The sequence below is a fragment of the Carcharhinus amblyrhynchos genome, chromosome 1, assembly GCF_965287045.1.
Source record: "Carcharhinus amblyrhynchos chromosome 1, sCarAmb.v2.hapA, whole genome shotgun sequence".
NCBI classification, from domain to species: Eukaryota; Metazoa; Chordata; class Chondrichthyes; order Carcharhiniformes; family Carcharhinidae; genus Carcharhinus; species Carcharhinus amblyrhynchos.
In genome coordinates this window covers 115071539-115095181 of record NC_137324.1, presented here as the reverse complement: position 1 = coordinate 115095181, position 23643 = coordinate 115071539, and the positions used below count along the sequence as shown (strand labels likewise).

General features: G+C 40.4%; 1 protein-coding gene across 3 annotated transcripts in view; it reads right to left on the bottom strand.

The window, feature by feature from the left end:
• prdm5 (PR domain containing 5) overlaps nucleotides 1-23643 on the bottom strand; it is a 274967-nt gene that overhangs the window by 195004 nt on the left and 56320 nt on the right. For all 3 annotated transcript variants that reach the window (XM_080199169.1, XM_080199189.1, XM_080199178.1), the window contains exon 8: nucleotides 7747-7826. In XM_080199169.1, coding sequence (XP_080055295.1) covers nucleotides 7747-7826 — 80 coding nt within the window. The remainder of the gene's footprint in view (nucleotides 1-7746; nucleotides 7827-23643) is intronic.

The following is a 23643-nucleotide window of genomic DNA, read 5'->3' as shown; positions in this document are numbered from 1 at the left end:
GCATGTAACCATACCACATCTGATGTGGGAATTCATTGTGTGGCTAAAATGTAGATGGCTAAAATGGAAATGTTTCATTGCTCAATACTAACATTGCTCGCTCCAGTCAACATGAAAGAAGCCAACTCTACCAGAAACCTACTTACCAGTCAACAAAATAAATCAGTGCAATATTATCACAAATCAATGAAATAATAAGCTATATTACCACATATCCATACACTTCCCAAAGTACTAACCCATTTACACTTGGAACAAAACTTGTTAATGCTACAGTGCTCTATTATAATACATGACGTCATCTCCTTTCAACCCCAAGATCATTATTATCTTTACTGTTCTTGCCTTTGTTGTTTAACAATCAGAAAATAAAAAATGTTTGTATGATATTAAATAGCTCACTTCTGAGGCAGTAATTCAGACTGTTCAGAATTAACATGTCATTTGCAGGGATTACTGCATCTCCCAGTTAACTGATTAATTTGCTATGATACATCTTGCCATGTACTTGTTCCAGTTTAATTCAGTATTCTGTCTTCAAACAATGAGTAGCTGGAAAGGATATTTCACCAATCTTGAACTGACTGGCTTGAGTGCAACTGGAACTTAATTACTTAAACATCCCAGGTATTGGTTCACTCAGTGTAAAACTCCAAAGGGTTCAGCCAGGTTCAGTGCCAATTTAAACAGCAATAACCATTATTGTGTACAAGTCTTTCTGTAGCACAGAATATGGAATACACCATGCAATATCAATTTATACTATCGATTACCAGCATTTAATAATGAATAATTAATAAAGGTCCTCTACATAATGAATATGAGGGCAGCACGGTTGCCATTGGTTAGCACTGCTGTCTCACAGTGTCAGGGACTTGGGTTTGATTCCAAGCTTCGGTCACTGCCTGTGTGGAGTTTGCACATTCTCCTCTTGTCTGTGTGGGTTTTCTCCGGGTGCTCCAGTTTCCGCCCACAGTCCAAAGATGTGCGGGTTAGGTGAATCGGCCATGCTAAATTCTCCCTCAGTGTACCCGAACAGGCGCCGGAGTGTGGTGACTAAAGGATTTTCACGGTAACTTCACTGCAGTGTTAATGTAAGCATACTTGTGACTAATGAATAAATAAACTTTAATATCAGTATCACTTCAATCCCATGGTGAATGCAGAAGGTTAGATTTGAAGGACTGTCTGGTATCGTTTGAAGTGGATTACAAATATCTAGAATATTCCATTTGCACACACAGGTCCTTCATGCGGATCCATCAGTTCATTCATCCACTAAATTACTTCAGATCACTAGCATACCAACAATTATTATAAAACTGACATTTATTAGAAGATATTCAGTCCTTTTTGATGTAATTTCAAGTTCTCTATTGCTTTTTGAACTGGTTTAGCGACAATCCCAATCTCAAATCAGCTTGTAAAAGTTGTGGATTGTTGTACATTTGCTGACTTAAAACTCTGCGATTTCAGAAATAGTTTTCAAATCAACTTGCTTCAAATCCTGCATACTCCAGACTGACTTTCTAAAGTACATTGCTAGAACATTTAGCTTTAGAAAAATATTTCTGTGATTTTAATTAGGCACTGATTTTTCAAAATCTGGCAGTTTCTCAACAACAAGGTATAATGAAAACGTTACACTGTTAATTATACTTTTTTTTAATGACGGACTACCATATTATATATGAATATATATATATATAAAATTCAGTACAAAGGCCATCTGCTTCATTTAAAACATTTATGGTCACCCTAACCGCTACACAAAACCACTACACTGATGATATCAGATATACTTACAGATTGGTATTGTGATAGCAGTTTTTAATGTCAAATACCTCATAACCTGCATGACACAAACACCCCCAACTTGGAACTTAATAGAGAAAAGGTGGCTGCACTAGTAAGTTTCAAATTTTTGATTATATTTCTAATTGGTAAAGCTAAGCTCACAAAGTTCACCAATTTTAATGAGAGGCCCTTTACCTGGGACTGCACCTGGTTCACTTACCTACACTAACATGGCTGCCAGCTGAAAACCAAGTGCTTTGCAGTGACACACAGTGGCAAGAGCTCAAAACTACATATGGCCCCCTTTCGGGCACAAATAAAAACAAAGTGTTGGAGAAACTCAGTAGATCTGGCAGCGTCGGAGAGAGAAAGCATTAATGTTTCAAGTCTGATATGACTCTTTTGTGGAGGCTCTTCATATAGAGCTCAAAACATTAACTCTGTTCCTCTCTCCACAGATGCTGCCAGACCTGCTGAGTTTCCCCAGCATCTTTTTTTACTTCAGTTTTCTGCCTCTTCCCTTCCTACTGCTGGCGCATCAGGTCAAGCTTCCTTAAATGCTTCTCTTAGCCAAAGTCCTGAACTCTCAGCTTTCTCTAGTTTCTCGCATCACACATGCCCTTTGCGAGCTTACCTCGCTCTCGAGACCCAATTCCTGTTCCATAGATCAAATTCTCACTAAACTGCTGATTATCAAATATTCCCACTCGGGCCCCTATGTTGCCATATTGTAAATGGTTCTCTCTCTTCAGCTATTGTTCCGCTTTCCTTCAAATCTCCCAGTATCATCACCCATCTCCTCAAAAACCAAGCCTTGACCCCACCACCCTTGCTAATTGATGTGCCATTTCCAACCTCTGGAACAGTTTGTCCAGGGCACAGCTATTTTTGGACCTCAAGTCTTCAATACTACTGAGCAGTCAGCACCTTCAGCCATTTCTTGATATTACGTACAGTGAATTGAATCAGCTAAAGACTGGCATCTTTGATGCTGGCCAAAATGGCATTTACAAGTAAGTTGCAAATCCTTCAGCCTTCTCTTTTGCAGGAGACTAAAGTCCATCCCTCTCCCCGGCTGATTAATCAGTTTGTTCGCAACCCTGATGACACCTCATCCATGTGATCATTAAAGACCACCTATTTCCACCTCCACCACCCCAACCCCACCCTTAAATCACACTGCTTGGTTTTATATCAAACACAAAATTGTCCTATGCCCCATCATACCGCACAAGCAACAAGTGAATTATTTTTACTATAAAATGATGGTCATCCTTGAAGCCTTCACTAGAGGCTATGGGGAAAAGAGATACAAGGCTAAGTTTTTAAACATCTAACTGAATGTTGATCAGGAAAATCTCACACAAAAACATGAAGGCCAAAGCCAGCCTGTACTGAAACCAAAAAACAAAATGCTGGAAAATCACAGCAGGTCCGGCAGCATCTGTAAGGAGAGAAAAGAGCTGACATTTTGAGGCCAGATGACCTTTTGTCAGCCTGTACTGGTCCTTTGGATTAAGTTATGATAAATTTTGAATCTGAGAGGCCTGAAAATTAAGAGGGAAGAATGTTAAGCTATGCTCAATGGCATTTTTATAGCTACAATATATATGTATTTTTGTATTCACCAGTGATTAGCACATTATTAACTATATTGAACTACTTTGTGGGGATACAGCAACAGAGACACTTGGGAGTTAATGAATATAAAAATAGAAAGAGTGTATAAAGAAATATTTGAAGGTGACCAGGCAAGTAGATAAGACTGTTAAAACAGTATATGAAAGTTTTAGCTTTACAGCTATTGCATCAAATAAAAAAGCAACAAAGTTATTCCAAACATTCAGGAATCACTGGTTAGGTCTTAGCAAGAGCACTGTTTCCAATTCTGGCAATATGTTTAAGAAAGAAGCCTGGACCTTGAGAAAAGCATGGAAAGTAGATTTACTAGAATGAAGAGGTCAATGACTTGTATTGTGTAGTGCCTTTCACAACATTCAAAAGCACATTACAGCCAATGAAATATTTCTGAAGTGTAATCTCAGCTGCAATGTAGGAACACGAAAGCCAATTTGCACATAGCAACTCCCATAAACAAAAACGTGATCAACAGCAGATAATCTGTTTTTTGTGATGTTAATTGGAGTTAAATATGCACTAGAAGTTTCAAGATAAAGCTTATTTATTAGTCAAAAGTAAAGCTTACATTAACACCGCAATGAAGTTACTGTGAAACTCCTCTAGTCACCACACTCCGGTGTCTATTTGAGTACACCGAGGAGAACTTAACATGGCCAATGCACCTAACCAGCACGTCTTTCAGACTGTGCGGGGAAACCAAAGCACCCGGGGAAACCCACACAGACCCACACATTCCATACAGTGACCCAAGCCAGGAATCAAACCCAGATCCCTGGTGGTGTGAGGCAGCAGTGCTAACCACTGTGCCTCCCCAAGCTGAGGCACTGGCTATCAACTGCTCAGCAAAGGTGACATGGGATCTTTTTCACCCTCTTGAGAGGTCTCCTCTAAAAGACAGTATCATCAAATTCAGTACAGCACTGGAGTATCAGTCTTTATATTGTCACAGGGTGCTAGGTTGAGGGGCGCTACCTACATGTAGAGATAGAAAAATTGGATTACTCTCCTCAGAGCAGAAATGGTACTCATGCAGAGTCAATGCTGGAAAGAAAATTCTGAGCAACTTAATGGTGAAACCACAGGGACAGTGGTTACCCTACAGACAATTCCCCAGTGCCCTGTGGTAGAATTTATGGGTGAACCACTTTTGATGGGAGAGTTGCAACAATAATCAAATAGAAGGAGAACAATAAAATCTGTGGTCCTGATGGTATTCTAGCTGAGGTCTTCAAATCTGGCAAGCTTTTGCTTCCATCAAGACTCATTCTGTGCTAAAGAAATCCTCCCAGAGGCACAATGTGGCTTTAGGCCCTCCAGAGGAACCTCTGACATGGTTTTTCTTGCCAGACAAATACAAGTACAATGTTAAGAACGATCTCAGGAACTGTTCATTGCATTCAGTGACCTGGCCAAAGTATTTGATTCAGTAAATCTCAAGGCTCTGTGGATTGTGCTCCAAAGATTTGGATGTAGAGGAAACTTTATCACAATCCTGCAATTGATGACGTGACTGCAACCGTTTCTGGGAAATCAGAAATGGCTGCATTTAAAATTTGGATGGGCGTCAAGTAAGGCTATTCAATAGCTGCCATACCACCAGTGACTATTCAGCTCAAAGATTAAATACCCTCAGGTGTCAGTATGTCTAAATGGAAAATGCTGTAACCATGCTTCCTCTGTGTAAAAACAAAGTTGATCTCCGTAGATAATCTACATTTGTGGATGACTGCAGTGTCCTTGCCCATTCTGCACCAGATCTGTCAGCCATTCTCAATCTCTCCAATTCTGAATTTAAGAGACTCAGCCTGTTCTCAAATGTTGCCAAAACAAAACTTAAGTCAACTCACAATTGGCCAGCCAAATACTTCACCTCCCATATATGTTGAAAGGGCAATGCTGAAATGTGTTCAGCATTTCCCATATCTTAGCAACTACTTCTCTGGAAGAAGGTCCAGCACCAGATTGCAGTCTTTGCAATCTATCAATGAATGTTTGACAACAAAGACGTCTGCAAATGTGCTAATGTATAGAACATTGTCATTAGCATGCTCCTGTACTGCAGTGAAACCTGGACGGTGCATCAGTATCACAAAAGAGGCAGTAGAGAAATTTCATCAGTAATACCTTCACCACATCCACTAGATCCAATGTGAAGACCAGAGTCCTTCTTGGAGCCAGGTGCACATACATTCAGGTTTCTACAAAATGGCTTTTGATGGACAGCCCATTATGTCCATGTGGCCAACAACCATCTTCCTGCCAGATCCTGTTTACTCAACCCTCAAATGATCTACATTCTAAGGCAGTACAAAAATAATGCTTTAAAGACACTAAAGCTCTCTGGGGCATTAGCATTACTGACTGGGAGGAGCTCATCACCAATTGTTCAGAATAGCGACAATTTGTCCATCAAACTGCATCACGCTTTGAGCCACAAGTTCTTAATGATGAGGCAGAGTAGCAGCAGAGATAGGAAAGAAAGGGGAAACAAATCCTGCACTCTGAATTCAACTACCTCGTGGGACATCCTAACCCATGTGCCCAAAGGTCTGCAGGTCTAGAATCAGCCTGTTCCGTCACATGAAGACCCAACACATGGCTCAGAGTAGATATTATACTTGAGGAACGTAAGAACTAGATGCAGGAGTAGGCCATCTGGCCCCTCGAGCCTGCTCCGCCATTCAATAAGATCATGGCTGATCTTTTCGTAGACTCAGCTCCACTTACCCACCGCTCACCACCCTTAATTCCTTTACTGTTCAAACATTTATCTATCCTTGCCTTAAAAACATTCAATGAGGTAGCCTCAACTGTCTCACTGAGCAGGGAACTCCACATTCATTTCCCTTTGTATGAAGAAGTTCCTCCTCAACTCAGTCCTGACAATTTACAGTAAATAAGAAGAAACTGTTTTCACTGACAAAAGGGGTCAGTAAACAAAGGATTATGCCTAAGATCTTGCAAAAGAGACAAAGGTGAAAGGAATAAAATTTCTTTTACACAGCAAGTAATTACAATTTGAAATGCACTGCCTGAAAGGGTCATGGAATATAGGAATTAGGAGTGAAAGTAGGCACTTCAGTCTTGAACCCACCATTCTATACGGAAACAGAATCAATTATGATATTCATGAGAAAATTGTAAAATTACTTTGGGTATGGGGAAGGAAGAGTGATAATTGGACAGCTTCATCCACAGTAGACCAAGTGACATCCTGTACTGTAAGCTGTAATAATTGCCTATAGGTTCATACAGTAACAAGAATCACATGACATTGATCAGTGCTTTATATACAGCATCATTCATTCTCCCTTTTGTATAAAACTTGTTCTCTCAATTTTCAGTTTAAACCATTGAAATTCATAACATTTCACAGCTTCCCATGGATATGCTGCTGTGTTCTCGAATCACTGTCCTTATCCTTTATGTTTAACATGAAATGGAAAAACAGTAAGTGATACAAGGAATCATTATAACTGAATAAAAGTAGACATTTCATCTTCAACATTATTAAGAGCCATGGTTTGCAACATAATGCGCTTATTACTATCTCTATTTCAAAACCTACAGCAGCACATTATACTTGCAGAGCCAGTGCACATCAGCATTCAATTTTGTCTATTGCACATGGTCAATACTTCACCTTTTATTGTTAGATCTTACAATTTTAAAATATTTGAAACTTTGAAATCTGATTGGCTTGTAATCTTAATTCACAATTGCTTTGCCAATATTGCCAATTGCTTTTTGTCCGTGTGCCTTGCAGTTGAGGCAGTTCAAGGTAGGAAACTACTCAAGATTTCTACAGTCAATACAATGCTCAAAGGTTGAAAAAAAATACACAGAAATTAATCATGTTTGAACTGTGATCGAAATGCAAGAATGGACTGCAAAATAAAACCTAGACTGCAAGATCAATGGCTTTGACCTTTACAGATCTCCCACTGCATAGATCAGCTCACCAGTTTGCAAAAGACATATAGCAATGAGTTTATTTTTCCTTATTGATGTTTCTTGATTGAAAAGCACAGCTAGCTAACCTGTGGTTGAGTTGACATGATGTGTGTGCAATACAGTCAAAAAGAAAGGCAGCATATCAATTTACATCACTCTCATATTGAGCCATCAGTGAAAAGATTAACTAGGCCAACTCATGTTCAAAATTTGAAGTTGGAGTTGACTCAGTGAGGCTAATTCACCCAATCACAGTACCCAATAGCTAAAGCCCCAGTAAACAGCCCACATCAGTGATCTAACACAAACATGGCACGCTGCAAGCACTGGAAGGGGGTCTCTTGTCTGCCTGACCTTTCGATGCTCCTGTAGGATTGCAGCTGAAGAACACTTTTTATTGCACACAGAGCACATCAGTCTCCTCCGAGAGTTTCCTGCAGCCAGAAGAGAGAAACAATCACATTTTAAAGCTGGAAGACAAAAATAACTTGCATTTATCTAACACCTTTCGCAACTAATTGATTACTCAAAGGAAGCACAAGTAAAGCCCCAGAACATTTGCACTGAATTCTCAGAGGTCATTTCATAGACACTGGATATCTGCATTTTCACCCTTCTCGGAAACAGTAGAATTTGAAATTCTCATGCTCCAGTGTAATTTTTTTAAACCAGCCAACTAGAAATAAGAAATAGAAACACATCTGCATAAAACACACAGCAAGCTAGTCAGCATGTTTACTGATGTAGTACATGTTATTATGTTTTGGAGAGTACGTCTTCAGATCGAAAAACTGTGCAAGCCACGATCTATTATGGCAAAGAATGCATCAATATTTTTGGGTATTCACAGCAATAGTGATAAGAAATAAAATTAAACTAGATGAACTCATGCAGTTGTACATTGGCACTTATTGCTTTCCCAGTTTCATTGTATATCATAAAGCCTTGTGAAAGAACAAAGAACAAGTTGAAAAGCATTGTAGTTTTTAAAATATAGGCCCAGTGCTCATCTGAAACTCATTATTTGTATATTTCAACACAGCATTGTTAAACAGATCAATGAAAGAGCTGTCTGAAAGCAGTAAAACATGGCATCAGAAATTGAAAGCACATCCCCATCGTATTGGGAAATTAAAGCACAAGGAAACAGAATGAGACAGTTAAGTCTACTTTTTTCGATCATAAACAAACTACAGATTCACCCTTATCCATGTCTCTAAAGGAGATGTTCTAGCCTGCCCTTCTTTCCCAAAAGTATCAAGCACTTCTCCAAACTGTACAGTCCCTCCCATCACACACTCAGGGTCTACAGTATTCAAACCAAAACTAGAAACTGCGGCAGAACTTCCTGGACATTTGCATCAGTGGGATCTTTTGGTCCCATCAATGCTGCATCCCCACTGTGGGTTTCCCAATGATGAGAGGTACATTCAATGGGAAACCATTCACAACAGTGGGAGTGGGACCAGAAGATCCCACCACAGACCAATGGCTGACCACCTCCACTGCTGCAAAACACACAGTGGGTTGTGTGGGAAGTCTTGCCTGTAACTTAAGAAAATTATTTTTCAAGGAAACCAGATTTTTTAAAGTCCCAAAGCACTAGGGCAAATTATGTGTGTTTATAGCACCATCTACCACTTCCACTTCAATTGACTAAGACAAGATTGTTGTTAGTGCATGCTAAATAATCTCATCATGGAATTAACTACCAAAATTGATCTAAATTACAAAGATTACAGATTATTATCATACACCACTCCTCAACTCAACATCCCTGTATTGTTATTTAATAGAAAATTAGAAGAAATAGGAGGAGGCCATTCAGTCAACTAGCCTTTTTCAAGAACATCCCAGCAATCTGATTGTGGTCTTAAATCCAATTTCCCACGTCTGCCACCACCATCCCATCCTCTGTTTTCTGTAGATCAAAAATCTGTTCAACCTAGCATTGAAAATATTCAGTGACCTAGCCTCCGCTTCACTCTGGGGTACAAAATACAAAAGAGGAATTTGTTTGACTGTATTAGCCTGTTCACTGATCTATGTTCACTATGCTTAATTGCTTAAACTTGCAGGTGGGACTGAAGTAATTGACATCAAGCAAAATGATCTGGAACCTGGGCTAAAAGCGTGTGTGTTGAAATCATTAATTGCTGAGAGATTTTAAGGTACTGGAAGTAAATCGGTTGAAGGTTGAGAATGTGTAATCTTTGCATTTCTCCAAGATAAATCCGATGAACGAGATATGTAGAGCAAACCAGCAAATGCATAACAATAATCGTCTGAGGAAAGAAATTCCTCCTCATTTCCATCTTAAATCTTTATCTTTAAGCTGTGCCCCTGGTTCTAGATTCCTTCACAAGTGGAAGCATGGTCTCAGCATCTGGATATTCCTCAGGAATCAGATCTAGGTGTGAGCTGCTATCTGTCCTCAATGCCAATTGGGAAGAACTCAACTGCCAGTGTTTAATAACTGTAGCTTCTTTCCAAATAGACACTTAAATAAAGCTTGATTCAAGAACAAATGCAGCAGAGTGAGATGTCTCAGTTATATTTGTTTGAAATGATCCCAAAACATTCATGTCACCACTAAGTAGGACTGACAGGAACCCTATAGCTGTGGCAATCGTAGATAATTTAAAATTTTTTTCACAATGTCACCATTATCAATGTAGGATACCATTGTCGTTAGCTTATGTGGATAGATGCAAGGAACCTCCGATCAGATGGTGCACTTAATTCAGCAGTAGGAATTCTCAGTTCATTTAAAAACAGAAATTATACATGATTGAAAATATGGGAACTTGAAAATCAAATGAATAATCTAACCTGTGCAGCTTTTAAAAAGATACAAAATATGTTAATTACTAAAAAGATTCAGTAGCCACAATAAACTCCGAAATTGTTTACATAGCTTACTTAAACTCTAAATAATAGATCAGAGGATTATAAATTTTTAAAGGACAGAATGGGTCTTCCCATTGAGCCACCTAATTTAATAAATAAGTGGAGAGAGCACACAACGGAAAGCATACCTCTATCACACCGTGTTAACACAACTTCATTACAAATACACAGCTCTTCCTTCAGGCTTTTTCCCGCCTGGTTGTTGCTCTATAACTACAAAGCTGAAAAAAGTAAATTATTTTTTATTAAGAGCTTCCATCTCACTGAGGAGACTTCAAGCGAATCCACATCCAACAAGCTGCTCTGAAAACTCTGCTCTGACAAATTCCACCACAGCAGCTGAGACAAGCTGCAACATTCTAAACAAAACAACCCATAACATTCTAAAATCATCCAATGTTAACGGATCCTTTAAAGTAAATTTCAAGGTTCGCATCTTCTCAAACCTGAATCAGTTCTTCACTGGGCCATACCCTATCTGCACCCTAATTCCATTGAAACCAGTCCATTAGATTTTTTTGAAATATATTGTTTACAAACAGATACAGACTAACAAACAGGGATGCAAACATCACTTCTGCCTAATTTCAGTGACAGAGGGAATTAGAAGCACTGCTGCAGAGATGGAGAATACAGAGAAGAGAAAGAGACAGAGAAATAGATAGAAACAGCAAAACATTTTTTTTTGAGATTAGCCAATCTCTGTACTGTTGCTTACAAGGTAGATGACCAGTGGCTTGTAGATTTAACTAGAAAAACTACTATGTAACACAAAAAAAAAGATTCACTTAGGTAATTGATTTTTTTTTGTTAATTACATCCACCAGAATTCAATTTTCAGGCAAACAGCAGTACTTACAAGGGTAAAACATCAAGAATATACCAGTAGTATAGCTTACAATTTATTATAAATCACAAAAATGTCAGCAAACCACCTAACTTGTAAATCAAGCACATTTGGTTCTGGGATACTCAGATACTGGCATCTCAGTAAACAATAACATTTAATATATTAATCCTACGTCAGTATAATGATAAAAATAAACTGAAAAATTAGCAACCAAAGACAAATAATCTGACAGAAAGACGATAATACGAACAAGCTGCTTCTATGTTGCTTGTTTTTCTCAGTTTACACATACTTACTTGCTCTACTACTGTAAGTCATTTGCCAGACATAATTATGAAATACCACAACCAACCAATCAAAAGGAACAGATGACAGTCTGAGGGCCATTCCAAGGTCATTTGTGATATATGATGTGATTTAATTAGTAGTCTATTAATATCCAATATATTTTTCAATCTTCATTTAAATAATAATATCCATCCATTAGATCAACTTTATCCAGCTCCTGCCATTAATCATGACACCCTTGGTATACCTAAATATTACATCGTAGGTTGAAGGTCAGTTACCAGATGTATTTCACTTCCTGTTGTTAGCTGCACGTTCCTTCACTCCTTGAACCAGCCAAGTACCAAGACCTGCTTCCAGTTCGAGAACTAATGAGCACGTGTTTCGTATCTGCTATTTATTTTACATCCAATGTAAAGCATTTACTGGAAGCGCAGGGCTTTGCCAGTTTAATCTGCATTAACAGATATACAAGGAAGGTCCTGACCATTGCATTATTTCTTAAAATTCAGATTCTTGTTAAACATAAAGAAACAATGCCACAAAGGAAACCGTGTTTATTCAGGACTTGCAGTGAACTCTGTTGACAGGAATGACAAACATTTCAATTAGGCCAATGAAGCCAGGATCAAGCTGGCCCTCATTTCTTTAAGGCCCTTCTTTTCCTTTTAGGAAGGCCAGTTAATTCTTCATGCAGATGATGAGCAGCCCCAGAGGAAACTATGAACTATTTAAATGCACACTTAAAAACAATTGTAGTTTTTAGAACTTTGTCCCTAATCGGGAAAAGTACCATATGAACGTGCTTACAGAAATTTATGAATTATTCTTTAGAATTCAATTTTCACATTTACAAAACCATCTCTTTTCCTGTTAATTTCTCATTAGTTTCTTTTTCTGAGGTCATTGGTTGAATCATACATTTAGGATTTCATTAACTTCTTCTGAAACCTTAATGTATGGTTAATGTTCATTTTCATTCAGTATTAGAAATTAGTATTCTGAATAATTCAGATTTACGTTATTAAAAATCAGACCCTCCACATCTAACACTGAACTACAAATTGCAATAGGCCCATCACAGTATGGTGAATTTTCCCTTAAGCTGGCAGTGACTCAGGCACACAGCCATCACAGAGACAAGGAGGTCACTTGTCATTATAAGGCCTCCAGAGACCAGTATAGATGAACAGCTCCTCTCTCACATCCCTCTGCTGCTCATCCCAACCCCCGACGACCAGAGAACAGATGCACACCCTCAACGAATAGACCACCAAAGGTGCAATCAAGCTCTAAATCCTATGAATCATACAAGTCACTTGCATCAATAGATAATTGCGTGCACCTTGAGCCATTCAGGATTGCATACACAGCAGCACAACTGGGAAAAGCAGGAGTTTTTTTAAAAAAAGGCATTGTCTGTGTGGAGTTTGCACATTCTACTCGTGTCTGCGTGGGTTTCCTCCGGGTGCTCCAGTTTCCTCCCACAGTCCAAAGATGTGCAGGTTAGGTTGATTGGCCATGCTAAAATTGCCCCTTAGTGTCTTAAGATGCTTAGGTTAGAGGGATTTACAGGTAAAATATGTAGGGATATGAGGGTAAGATTGTGATTGGTGCAGACTTGATGGGCCTAAGGACCTCTTTCTGCACTGTAGGGATTCTACAATTCATTGCTTGCCTGGGGACCAAATATATCCTTCCTGCACTATTCTTCACTCAGTCCTGGTCAAACAGCATCTTACAGAGTAAAAAAAAAATTAATATTGCAGGTCAGCAACTGTTCCCAGGCTATTTTTATTTCAAATTGTCACATCCAGAGTGTTTTACTTTTGTATTCATGTTTTAAGCATGGTCTGACAATCTCAGTAAATAAGTTCAGGATTGGTCCAGGTTGATAACACACAATGGGCTCCTAGCTCATCAGTATGCAATTAAAATTGGAAATGATGCAAAACAGACTGCAAATTTGCTCAGAGCCAAAAGCTAATTTAACCCAAATCTATCAATTTAACATCTGAAATTATGAGCGCTTGAATGGACAGCCTTGTGATATAAAAATCAGTGCATTAATATTTCTTATAAAGTGAAATGAAGAGGTCTCTGAGAAAACTGTTAATATGAAAAATGGAGTTAAGTTGAGAGAGTAAATGGAAACGAGTTGTGGAAAAGTGAGAGAGAGAGAGAGAGAGAGAGAGAGAGAAGCATGCTGAGACAGTAATCTTACTGAAATTCATTTCAGAAATGTGGTCATTCGAGATCCGTCTATTACAAACTGGTCTAAATTTCCCATTTGTGACCGAGGACTCCTCCCTGTGCACCCAGATGTAGCCTTACACCAATGTTTGCCACGTAACTTTATCTGCCTTCTCCTATCTCAGACTGAGATTGCTCCAATTTTAAAGTCATTTCCTATAGCTTTGTTTTCTAAACATTCTGAGCAGACCCCTCTGGAATGACTTTCAGAAGTTAATTCAATGAAGATGGCGGCACAGCTATTTAAGATTTTCAGCCAAGTCTGTTTCTTGGTTGAAGATAGTACGGTTACACTTTTCAATATAGCAAAGCCATATAAAGTGACAAAACAGGAGAACAAAAAATGGTGAAACAAAAAATAATTTACTGTATGGTGCCTGCTGTTGGATCTACTCATACTCAGCTGTCCATATTGTGTGTGTATACACACACATATGCAACTACAACTTCCTACTGTTACTGAAACCTCAGTGTCTGCAAAACGTCCAACCCCAGAGCTTTCCAAAATTACGCAAAAAATCTATTACACCGATAGCTTATGCATAGTGGGGGATAGAAGCAAAAAAGATCCCTGTCTTATTTAACATTCATTTCCCACCCTGGCTATCCCAAACAGGAATTACTGATAGAACTTCTGGGTTGCAATTTAAGGTGCTATTTCTAATCATCAATATTGTTAGGACAACCCTATATAAATTCCTATCCAATTCCCTATCCAAAATAAATCCTTCAGTCTGTGATATATGACATTATGTTACATTACTGATTTGGTGCTTCATCAAGAAGGAAAAACTCAAAGGACAGCAAGCAATTTCCAATCAAACTGATCACCAACCTCAATTCACAATGTATTTTGAAACACTGAATTAACAGAAATGTTCCCCACTTAACAGTATCATCAAGTCAGTTTCTTTAGGGAGAGTGGACACTTCAGCATAGATTTTGATGCCAAAATCTCCCTGCTTTTAAGCTGGCTCAGATGGGTGCATAGTTTGCACGGCAACAGGTTGAATAATCCCAAACAAGGCCTGAAAGCCCAGAGCTAGGCTGTTTAAGGAAATTCATGGACACATTCCTGGCTGCCATTCCAGAAGCAATAATCACTCTCAGAGCCTCCAAACAGCCCCAAGGTGTTAGAATGGACTGCTAGTTAACAATATGTGCTGCATTTTTTCACAACCTACTGCAGATTGTTGCATACATGGAGTGCAGACTCCTCCAACCAATCCATGAACTGCAACACAGGAGAGGAGACCACCTCCACATGAATCAAGCTTTCCTTAGGATTCTGAACCCTGGGACCTCAGCCTAGTGCAGCTACTTCTGCACCCCAAACCTTCCCCAGGAAAGAAGCAGCTCTTTCATCACCCCCTCTAAGCCACTTTTTGCTTCACCCCATGAGAAATCATCTGCTTCTCAGAATGAGCAATGTGCCATGGTGAAGTTAGGGAACCAGATGCAGGAGCTCTAACTTACTTATCAAAGTCCATTGTACCATAAAGGACCAGAATCTATTGGACGGACGATTTAATTATTTTAAAGGGGTCCCTCTCACTGGTGGTTCAGTGGTAGCAAAAGAATAATGAGACGATCTTGAAAATAAGTAATGTCAGCAAAGTGATGCAAGGGGTCATTGACAGCTCTATCAAGCATCACTTATTCAGCAATAACGTACTCACAGACACTCAGTCTGGGTTCACCAAGGGCCACTCAGTACCTGACCACATTACAGTCTTGCTCTAAGCATGGACAAAAAAAAAAGAATTGAACTCAAGAGGCGAGGTGAAAGTAACTGTCCTTAACATCAAGAAGACATTTGACTGAGTGCGGTACCAAGGAGCCAAAACTGGAATCAACGGGTACCAGGGAGGGGAAATTCTCCACTAGCTGAAGTCATACCTAGCACAAAGTATGATGGTTATGATTGTTTGAGGTCAATCATCTCAGACCCAGGAATTGCTCGGGATAGTATCCAAGGCCCAACCATCTTCAGTTGTTTCATTTACATCCTTGCCTCCACCATAAGACCAGAAGTCAGAATGCTCACTGATGGTTGCACAATGTTCAGCACTGTTCACATCTAGTCAGATACGAAGCATTCTGTGTCCGTATGCAGCAAGACCTGGACAAAATTCAGGCTTGGGCTAGAATCCTAGAAACCCTACAGTGCAGAAGGAGGCCATTCGGCCCATCGAGTCTTCACCGACCACAATCCCATCCAGGCCCTACCCCCATATCTCTACACATTTACCCACTAATCCCTCTAACCAACGCAAATCAGGACTCTAAGGGCGAATTTTATTTTAGCACGGCCAATCAACCTAACCCACACATCGTTGGACTGTGGAAGAAACCAGAGCACCCGGAGAAACCCACGCAGACATGAAGAGAATGTGCAAACTCCATATAGACAGTGACCCAAGCTAGGAATCGAATCCTGTGAAGTAGCTGTGAAGCAACTGTGCTACCATGCCGCCCTAAGTGGCGCATTACCATCACATCACACTAGTGCGAGGCAATGCCCATCTCCAGCAAGATAAAAACTAACCATCCCTCCTTGACATTCTATAGCAGTACCATTGCTGATTCCCCTACCATCATCATTCTGGGGATTATCATTGACCAGAAACTGAACTGGATGAGTCATATAAATACTGTGGCTACAAGAGCAGGTCAGATGCTGGTAATTCTGTGGCAAGTAACTCACCTCATGACTCCCCAGAGCTTGTCCATGATTTCAAAAGGAACGTGATGGGATATTTTCACTCATTTGGACGAGTGCAGCTCCAACAATACTCAAGAAGCTCAACACCACCTTGAACAAAGCAGCTTGCTTGATCAGCCCCCATCCATCATCTTCGACATTCGTTTCCTTCAGCATTGGCACATAGTGGCAGGAGTATCTACCATCTACAAAATGCACTACAGCAACTCACCAAGGCTCCTTCTAAACCCAGTGGTCAATACCAACTAGAAGGATAAAGGCAACAGATGTATGTGAATACACCACTTGTAAGTTTCCTTCCAGCTCACACACTAGGCTAACTTGGAAATGTATCACCATTCCTTCACTGTTGCTGGATCTAAGTCCTGGAGCTCCCTGCCTAGCAGCTCTGTGGGTATACATGCATCACAAGGACTTCAGCAGTTCAAGAAAACAGCTCACCACTACCAGCAAGGGGCATGCATGCGGCAGGTTGTAGTGGGCTGCTCTTGGACGTTGCTTCGGGAGTTGCCTATTGCTTCATGTCGTTAGTGTGCTTAAACTGGACCATCTCGAGGGCAACATGACAGCTCAGAGACTATCTCTGTTGCTGTGCGGACACATGGATTTGGGCCTGTGTCTGTGGGAGTTTGCACGTCCTCCCCGTGGTTGCGTGGGTTTCCTCCGGGTGCTCCGGTTTCCTCCCACATCCCAAAGATGTGCTTTTAGGCTGATTGATTGGGTAACAAATTGTCCCTATATTGGACCTCCCTGATCCTCGCACATTAGGCGTAGAGTAAAATCATGAATAGGTCACAGACAGTGGGACGGCGGCGCGGGCTCGTTGGGCCGAAGGGCCTGTTTCCCGTGCTGTGTTGTTCTTTGTTTTTGTTCTTTGTTCTTGATGACAGTTGGGAATGGGCAATAAATATTGGCCTAAATATTGACACAAAAACCTCAATGCTCTCTTCAAAGTCCCCCGGACACACTGAGTCACCAATGAATCTGCCCATAAATTGCAGAGTTTCTTCCTCACCCCTGCTTATAAAGGCCAAACGGTTGACACATTTATCCATTTTGCTACCGATTGTGGTAACCCATCCCTTCACAATAACAAATGCACTTGAATCTAACTAAGATGTGTGACAATATTCCATTATACCCTTGCTAATGAGTGCAGAATGTTTTACTCTCTTCACTCAGAGTGGGTCGCTCCATTCATTGCTATGGGAAAACCACAGTGCAGACGAGCTAATCCTCCAACCTCCAGAAGCTATCAATACACAAACACACCCAGCTAGTAAAATTCACCAGATTCACACAAATCTGGATTATTTTATTAGACTGGTCCAAAAGACCATTTATCACAGGTGCACATTTCCCTGAACATACTATTATTCATAGATGCGCTGAGATGAAAGGAAGATCAAAATGTCAACAGTCTCTTCTACTTGTTATTTATTCCTACTTTTTGATTTTTTAAACCAGATAAAGCTGGATGCAACACTTTAGACCAAAAATACTCCCCATAGATTTGATTCCTGTTCCAAGCCTTGCATCATTTTGTTCACTGACTCAAGATTCTGCTATGTCCTGGATCATGTTACATCATCAGGCAGCAGAAATTAAGAAGAAATTTCATACGTCAAAAAAGCTGGGTGGGTGGTAAAAGATTCCTGGTAATAATTCAACTTCCCTTGGGGTTTATGGATTCATCTGAAACCTCGGACTGGGTTACTGAGTTGTAAGCCATTTCCAGTCAGCCAGTGTCTTCTTTCGCACCATGCCTATTGCACTGGCATCTTTTAAAACGTACAGAGATACAATCCATCTTATTATTTTGACATGATCCAGTTTCATAAAACAAACGGAAGCTCATACTTCTAATGAGACCCTGTTTAGCGTTACTTTAGGTACTTTGGTAACTAATAACTTTAACTTCTTGGACTCATACAAGAGATTTAAAACAAAAGACTTTTTGAAATTGTTACTTGGGATGTATTCTATAACATTTTAAGACTTTTAGTTATGTCTTCCATCACCTAACAGAATCCCTCAAGACACTTCTCATATCCAACAGGATTTCTTTTAGGATAGGATTCCATTTCACATATTTAAAACAATCCAGGTTTAAGTCTAATAGGAATCAAAATGGAGCACTGAAACCTGACTGTGGAGTGCAGAAGGCGGCCCTTTGAGGTGATTTCTATTGCTCTGTTTGACCAATACATGATACCTAACTAGTCTTTGGGGAACCACTGAGGGAAAAGTGACATTCTTCCAAGTTATTGCCTGTGAAACTGATTGGATTGAGGATGTGTGAAGGAGACATTTACTATTATTTTTGTATGAAACACTATCCTTGGCCCAACACACTTGGTGATGAGACCTACCACAGCATGGCATTCACTCCCTCAACCGAGCTTCCCTCCAGAGTTATTGAGCTAAATGACGTTTTACACTTTGAAAATAAGAACATTTCTTCCCCTGCCCTCCCCCACATCATACCCCTTAAATGACTTAATCATTTCTCTTTTACATGCAATTAGGAAAAAATTTAATCATGGAGTGGTTTAAACTTATTTCTGTTTGTAAGTCTCAACTTTTCTATGCTTTACAACTTCCTTGTGATAAGTGGGTGTGGAAAATGTGTCCATAATGTAATGAATAAAGGAGACTTATTATTCATTCAAAAGCTGAAATCTTCTTTGATTAGAAACATAGCCAACCCACTTGCTGTGTTTGGCAAAAGCTCATAACCAAACTTGGCATCTCCTGAAATCCCACCAGGATCTATAATTTTCATGTAGCAGCAATGAAGTATTTCAATAGCACAAATCATTTAATTGCTGTAGAGCACAACACATCATAGAAGGCAAACACTAACCTTGTACAGACATTCCCTAAATACTGTCCCAAGATCCACATATACAAATTTGAAAGTATCACTGAAAGAATACATTTTGACTAAACTTTTTGTCTTGCACTATTCAGGACAATCATAAGAATACCAATGTCGGGGAGATGATAACTTTATACTGCAGAAGAGAGTGCTGATTGGTTGGCAAGCGAGCTCTGATTAGTAGAAGCGTTGTCATGGAGAATGCACCAGTTAATGGTGACTGACAGTTAACAGGATAGTCCTGATGAGTGCAAGATCAAAAGTTTCAACAAATTTGTTTTCGGCAATACGTAAGTTCTGTACAACCAAATTTGAAAGTTCCAAACATGACTGGAAAGCAACAGGACAAGTGCAAGATTGTGCATACATCATTTTTATCAAGTGCCAAGATCCAAATAGCTGAGATTACATAATACATGGTTCCCACACCTTTAGTGAAATAAAATTCCATGACTTTCCATGTCTTAACTATAGTCATGCAGTATCACCTTTGATGTTGTCTCTTTCATCAAGTGCTTATTTCTGCTCTGTTTTACCTTGTTTACCATGCTCCAGTCCTGGGAAAAAGGTGTCCAGAGTCCTCCACTTCCATAATAAAAATCTGCAGCTGATACTAATAAAAACATCTTCCCACACAGAAGATATGCAAAATAAGAGAGGACTGGGGAATCTGGCACAGACTACTGGGCCTATTACTGCTACTATGCTGGCAGCAAGCAAAACAGCCAATACAGTGTGTAGATCATATCTGATTGACAGGCTCCTTGGTCAATGATTGCTATTGTTCTGAGTCTCCAAACAGCCAATTAACAGTAGCAATAGGCAAGATTAGACAGGAGGAGAACAAAACCTTAACTGGGCTTTGGACATGCAAAGCCAAGCAAAGATTATGAAGAGGGGGAAATGGACACTTGAAAAATGTTGCAAAAGGTTGGAATTCTGCCCAAAATCAAAAAAGTCCCATCCCTCTCAGTATAGAATCCATTATTTTTCAATGACTTTGGGCCATTTTGGAAACTTGTGTTTTTTCTAGATTTTTTATGACCCACAGGAAACATAATAATAATTTTCATATTCATTCATAAGATTGCCAAGGCGGCCACCATTTATTTCCTATCCCAAATTGCCCTCGAGAACATGGTGGTGAGAGGCCTTCTTGACCGGTTGCAGTCTGTGTGGAGAAGGTGTACCTCAAGTAGTTAACAGTACTGCTAAATTGGAAGCACCAGGATTCCATCAATGATAAAGCAACAGTGATAAATTCCAGGTCAAATGGTGTGCAACTTGGAGGGAAACCTGCAGATGGTGTTGTTACCAGGCATCTGCGGTCCTTCTTATTAGTTTACAAAGGTCATGAGTTTGAGTGATGCTGACAAAGAAGCCTTGATGAATTGCTGCTGTGTGAAAGGCAAAGTCGCCATAGTCGCAGATAACCAAAGGCTGCTCTTCCCTTGGAAGGGAGAGCTGACTGGTGGTGATTTAACCAGGGTCACCACACCTTAGCTGAGGAGCAAGGTTAAGGAGGTAGAGCCTTCCACTAGAATGGGAATTGAACTTATGCTGTTGCCATTTCTCAGCATCATAAACCAGCTGCCTGGTTTGCAGATGGTACACATTTTGGACACAGTATTCCAGTGGTGGAGTGAGTGGGTGTTCATGATGGGGAGGGGGTACCAATAAAGTGGGTTTTTTTTTTCCTGGATTATACTCGAACTAAATGAGTGTTTTTAGAGCTGCAATTATCCAGGCAAGTGAAGAGTATTGCGTCACGTGTGTCTTGTAGATGGTGCATAGATTTTGATGAAGGGGTAAGCCACTTGCCACAGAATTCCTACCTGACTTATTCTTGCAGTCACAGCATTTGTGTGGCCAGTCCAGTTAACTTTCTAATCAATGCTAAACCTGAGGTGGGGGATGCAACGATAAATTGGATGTCATGGGGAGGTGGTTAGACTCTATTATCAGAGGCTTATACCGCCTGGCACTTGTATGGCGTGAATGTTACTTGGTGCTCATCAGCCCAAGCCTTGAATGTAGTCCAAGTCTTGCAACATGCAGGCAATGATACTTCATTATGAGTAGTTGTGAATGGAATGAACACTGCAATCATCATCTTATGATGAAGCAGCTGAAGGCTAAGGATACTTCCCTGACAAACTCCTAAAGTAATGTCCAAGGATCGAGATGATTGGCTTCCAAAAAGCAACCCATCTTATCCCCTCCCACTCCTCCAATTCCAAGTAATTTTCGTTCTACTACAGCTCTCGGCTGTCACACTCTCTGAAACACTGCCTTGATGGAAAGGGCAGTATCCCGATCTCTAGGGCTCTGCTCTGCTTGAACCAAGGCTGTAATGAGGTCTGGAGCCCAGTGGCCCAGACAGAACCCAAACCGAGCAAAAGCAAACAGGTTATTGGTAAATTATTACCATTTGTCAACACTACCATCAATCTGGTGATCTGATGAGAGTATACGGATTATGGTAATTTCCCAAACTGTCAACAGGACAGACTTGGATTATTTTTCATTTTGTCAGGTAGATATATGTTTGCAGCTCTACTGGAACAGTTTGGCTAAAGGCGCAGATAATTCTAGACCGCAAATTTTTAGAATTATACCTGGGATGTTGTTGTTGCAGCCCATAATATTTGCTTTATTCAGTACACTCACCAATTCTTGATATCACATGCAGTGAATGGAATTGTCTAAAGACTGGCTTCTGAAATAGTGGTGATAACCGGAGGTTAAGATGGATTAGCCTCTCAGTGCTCTGACTGAAAATGGTTCCAAGTACTTCGGCCTTCTTTTTTGCAGCTCTGCCAACATTGAGGATGGCATGTTCGTGGTACCTGCTCCTACCATTAGTAGTATAATTGTCCACCGCCATTCACAACTGGATGTAGCAGGACTGCAGAGATTTGATCTGATTCATTGCTTGTGGGGTCACTTAGCTCTGTTTATAAATTGCTGCTTCCCCTGTTTAGCTCGCATGTAGACCTGTACTGTAGCTTCATGAGGTTGGCATCTCATTCTTAGGGGTGCCTGTGCTAGCAGGCTTTTCCGCATTCTTAATCAAATCAAGTTTGGTCCCCTCCCTCAATGATAATGAGTGAAGGAAATGATGGTCAGTGAGATTATAAATGGTGGTAAATATCATTCTGTAGAGCTGATGGCCCATAGTGCATTATGGATGTCCAATATTAAGCTGTTAGATCTGTTGTGAATCTCTCATTTAATACAATGATGGTGCCACACAGCAGGGTGTCCTCAGAAGTTGAGATACATGCCGGAATTTTACCGCCTCACCCGCCCAAGGCTCATTAGATCCCGCTCGAGGCCAAAGAAGAATGCTGTTTTGTGAGCCTGCCCCGCTTCTGGAGCAGGTGAAGGGTAAAATTCCAGCCTCCCCCTCCAAGACTGTGTTGTGGTCACTCTTACCAATATTGTCACAGTGAGGAATTGAGTTTAGGAGTCGGGAGATGATGCTGCCGCTGTATAGGACCCTGGTCAGATCCACTTGGAGTATTGTGCTCAGTTCTGGTCACCTCATTACAGAAAGGAAATGGAAGCCATTGAAAGGGTGCAGAGGAGTTTTAGAAGGATGTCGCCTGGATTGGGTGGCATGCCTCAAGAAAATAGGTTGAGAGAGTTCAGTCTTTTCTCCTTGGAGAGATGAAGGATGAGAGGGGACCTGATAGAAGTGTATAAGATGATGAGAGGTATTGATCAGGTGGATTCTCAGAGGCTTTTTCCCAGGGCTGAAATAGCTGCCACAAGAGGACACAGTTTTAAGGTGCTGGGGAGTAGGTGCAGAGGAGGTGTCAGGGGTAAGTTCTTCACTCAGAGGGTGGTGTGTGAGTGGAATCGGCTGACGGTGGTGGTGGCGGCAAATTCGATAGGGTCTTTTAAGAAACTTCTGGATGAGTAAATGGGACTTAACAGGATTGAGGGTTATAGGTAAGCCTAGTAGGTAGAGATAAGATCGGTGCAACTTGTGGGCCAAAGGGCCTATTTGTGCTATAGTTTTTCTATGATTCTAGATAGATGTATTGGAGACAGATAGATTGGTACAGGTGAAATTTAAGTCAATTCTTTCCTCATGCTGATTCTCTAGATAGCTGCCGCAGGACGAGTTTGTCCTTCAGATTCGGCCAGTTCAATCAAGAGGTGTAATGAGCCACCCTTACTGATGGATACTGGACCCAGAGTTAAGTTTGTGCCCTTTTTACCCTCAATGCTTCTTTGACATGGAGGAGCACTCATCCATCAGCTGAGGGAGGGTGGTCAGTGGTAATCAGCAGAAGGTTGCCTTGTATACACATGTGTTTGTCTTAACACTGACAC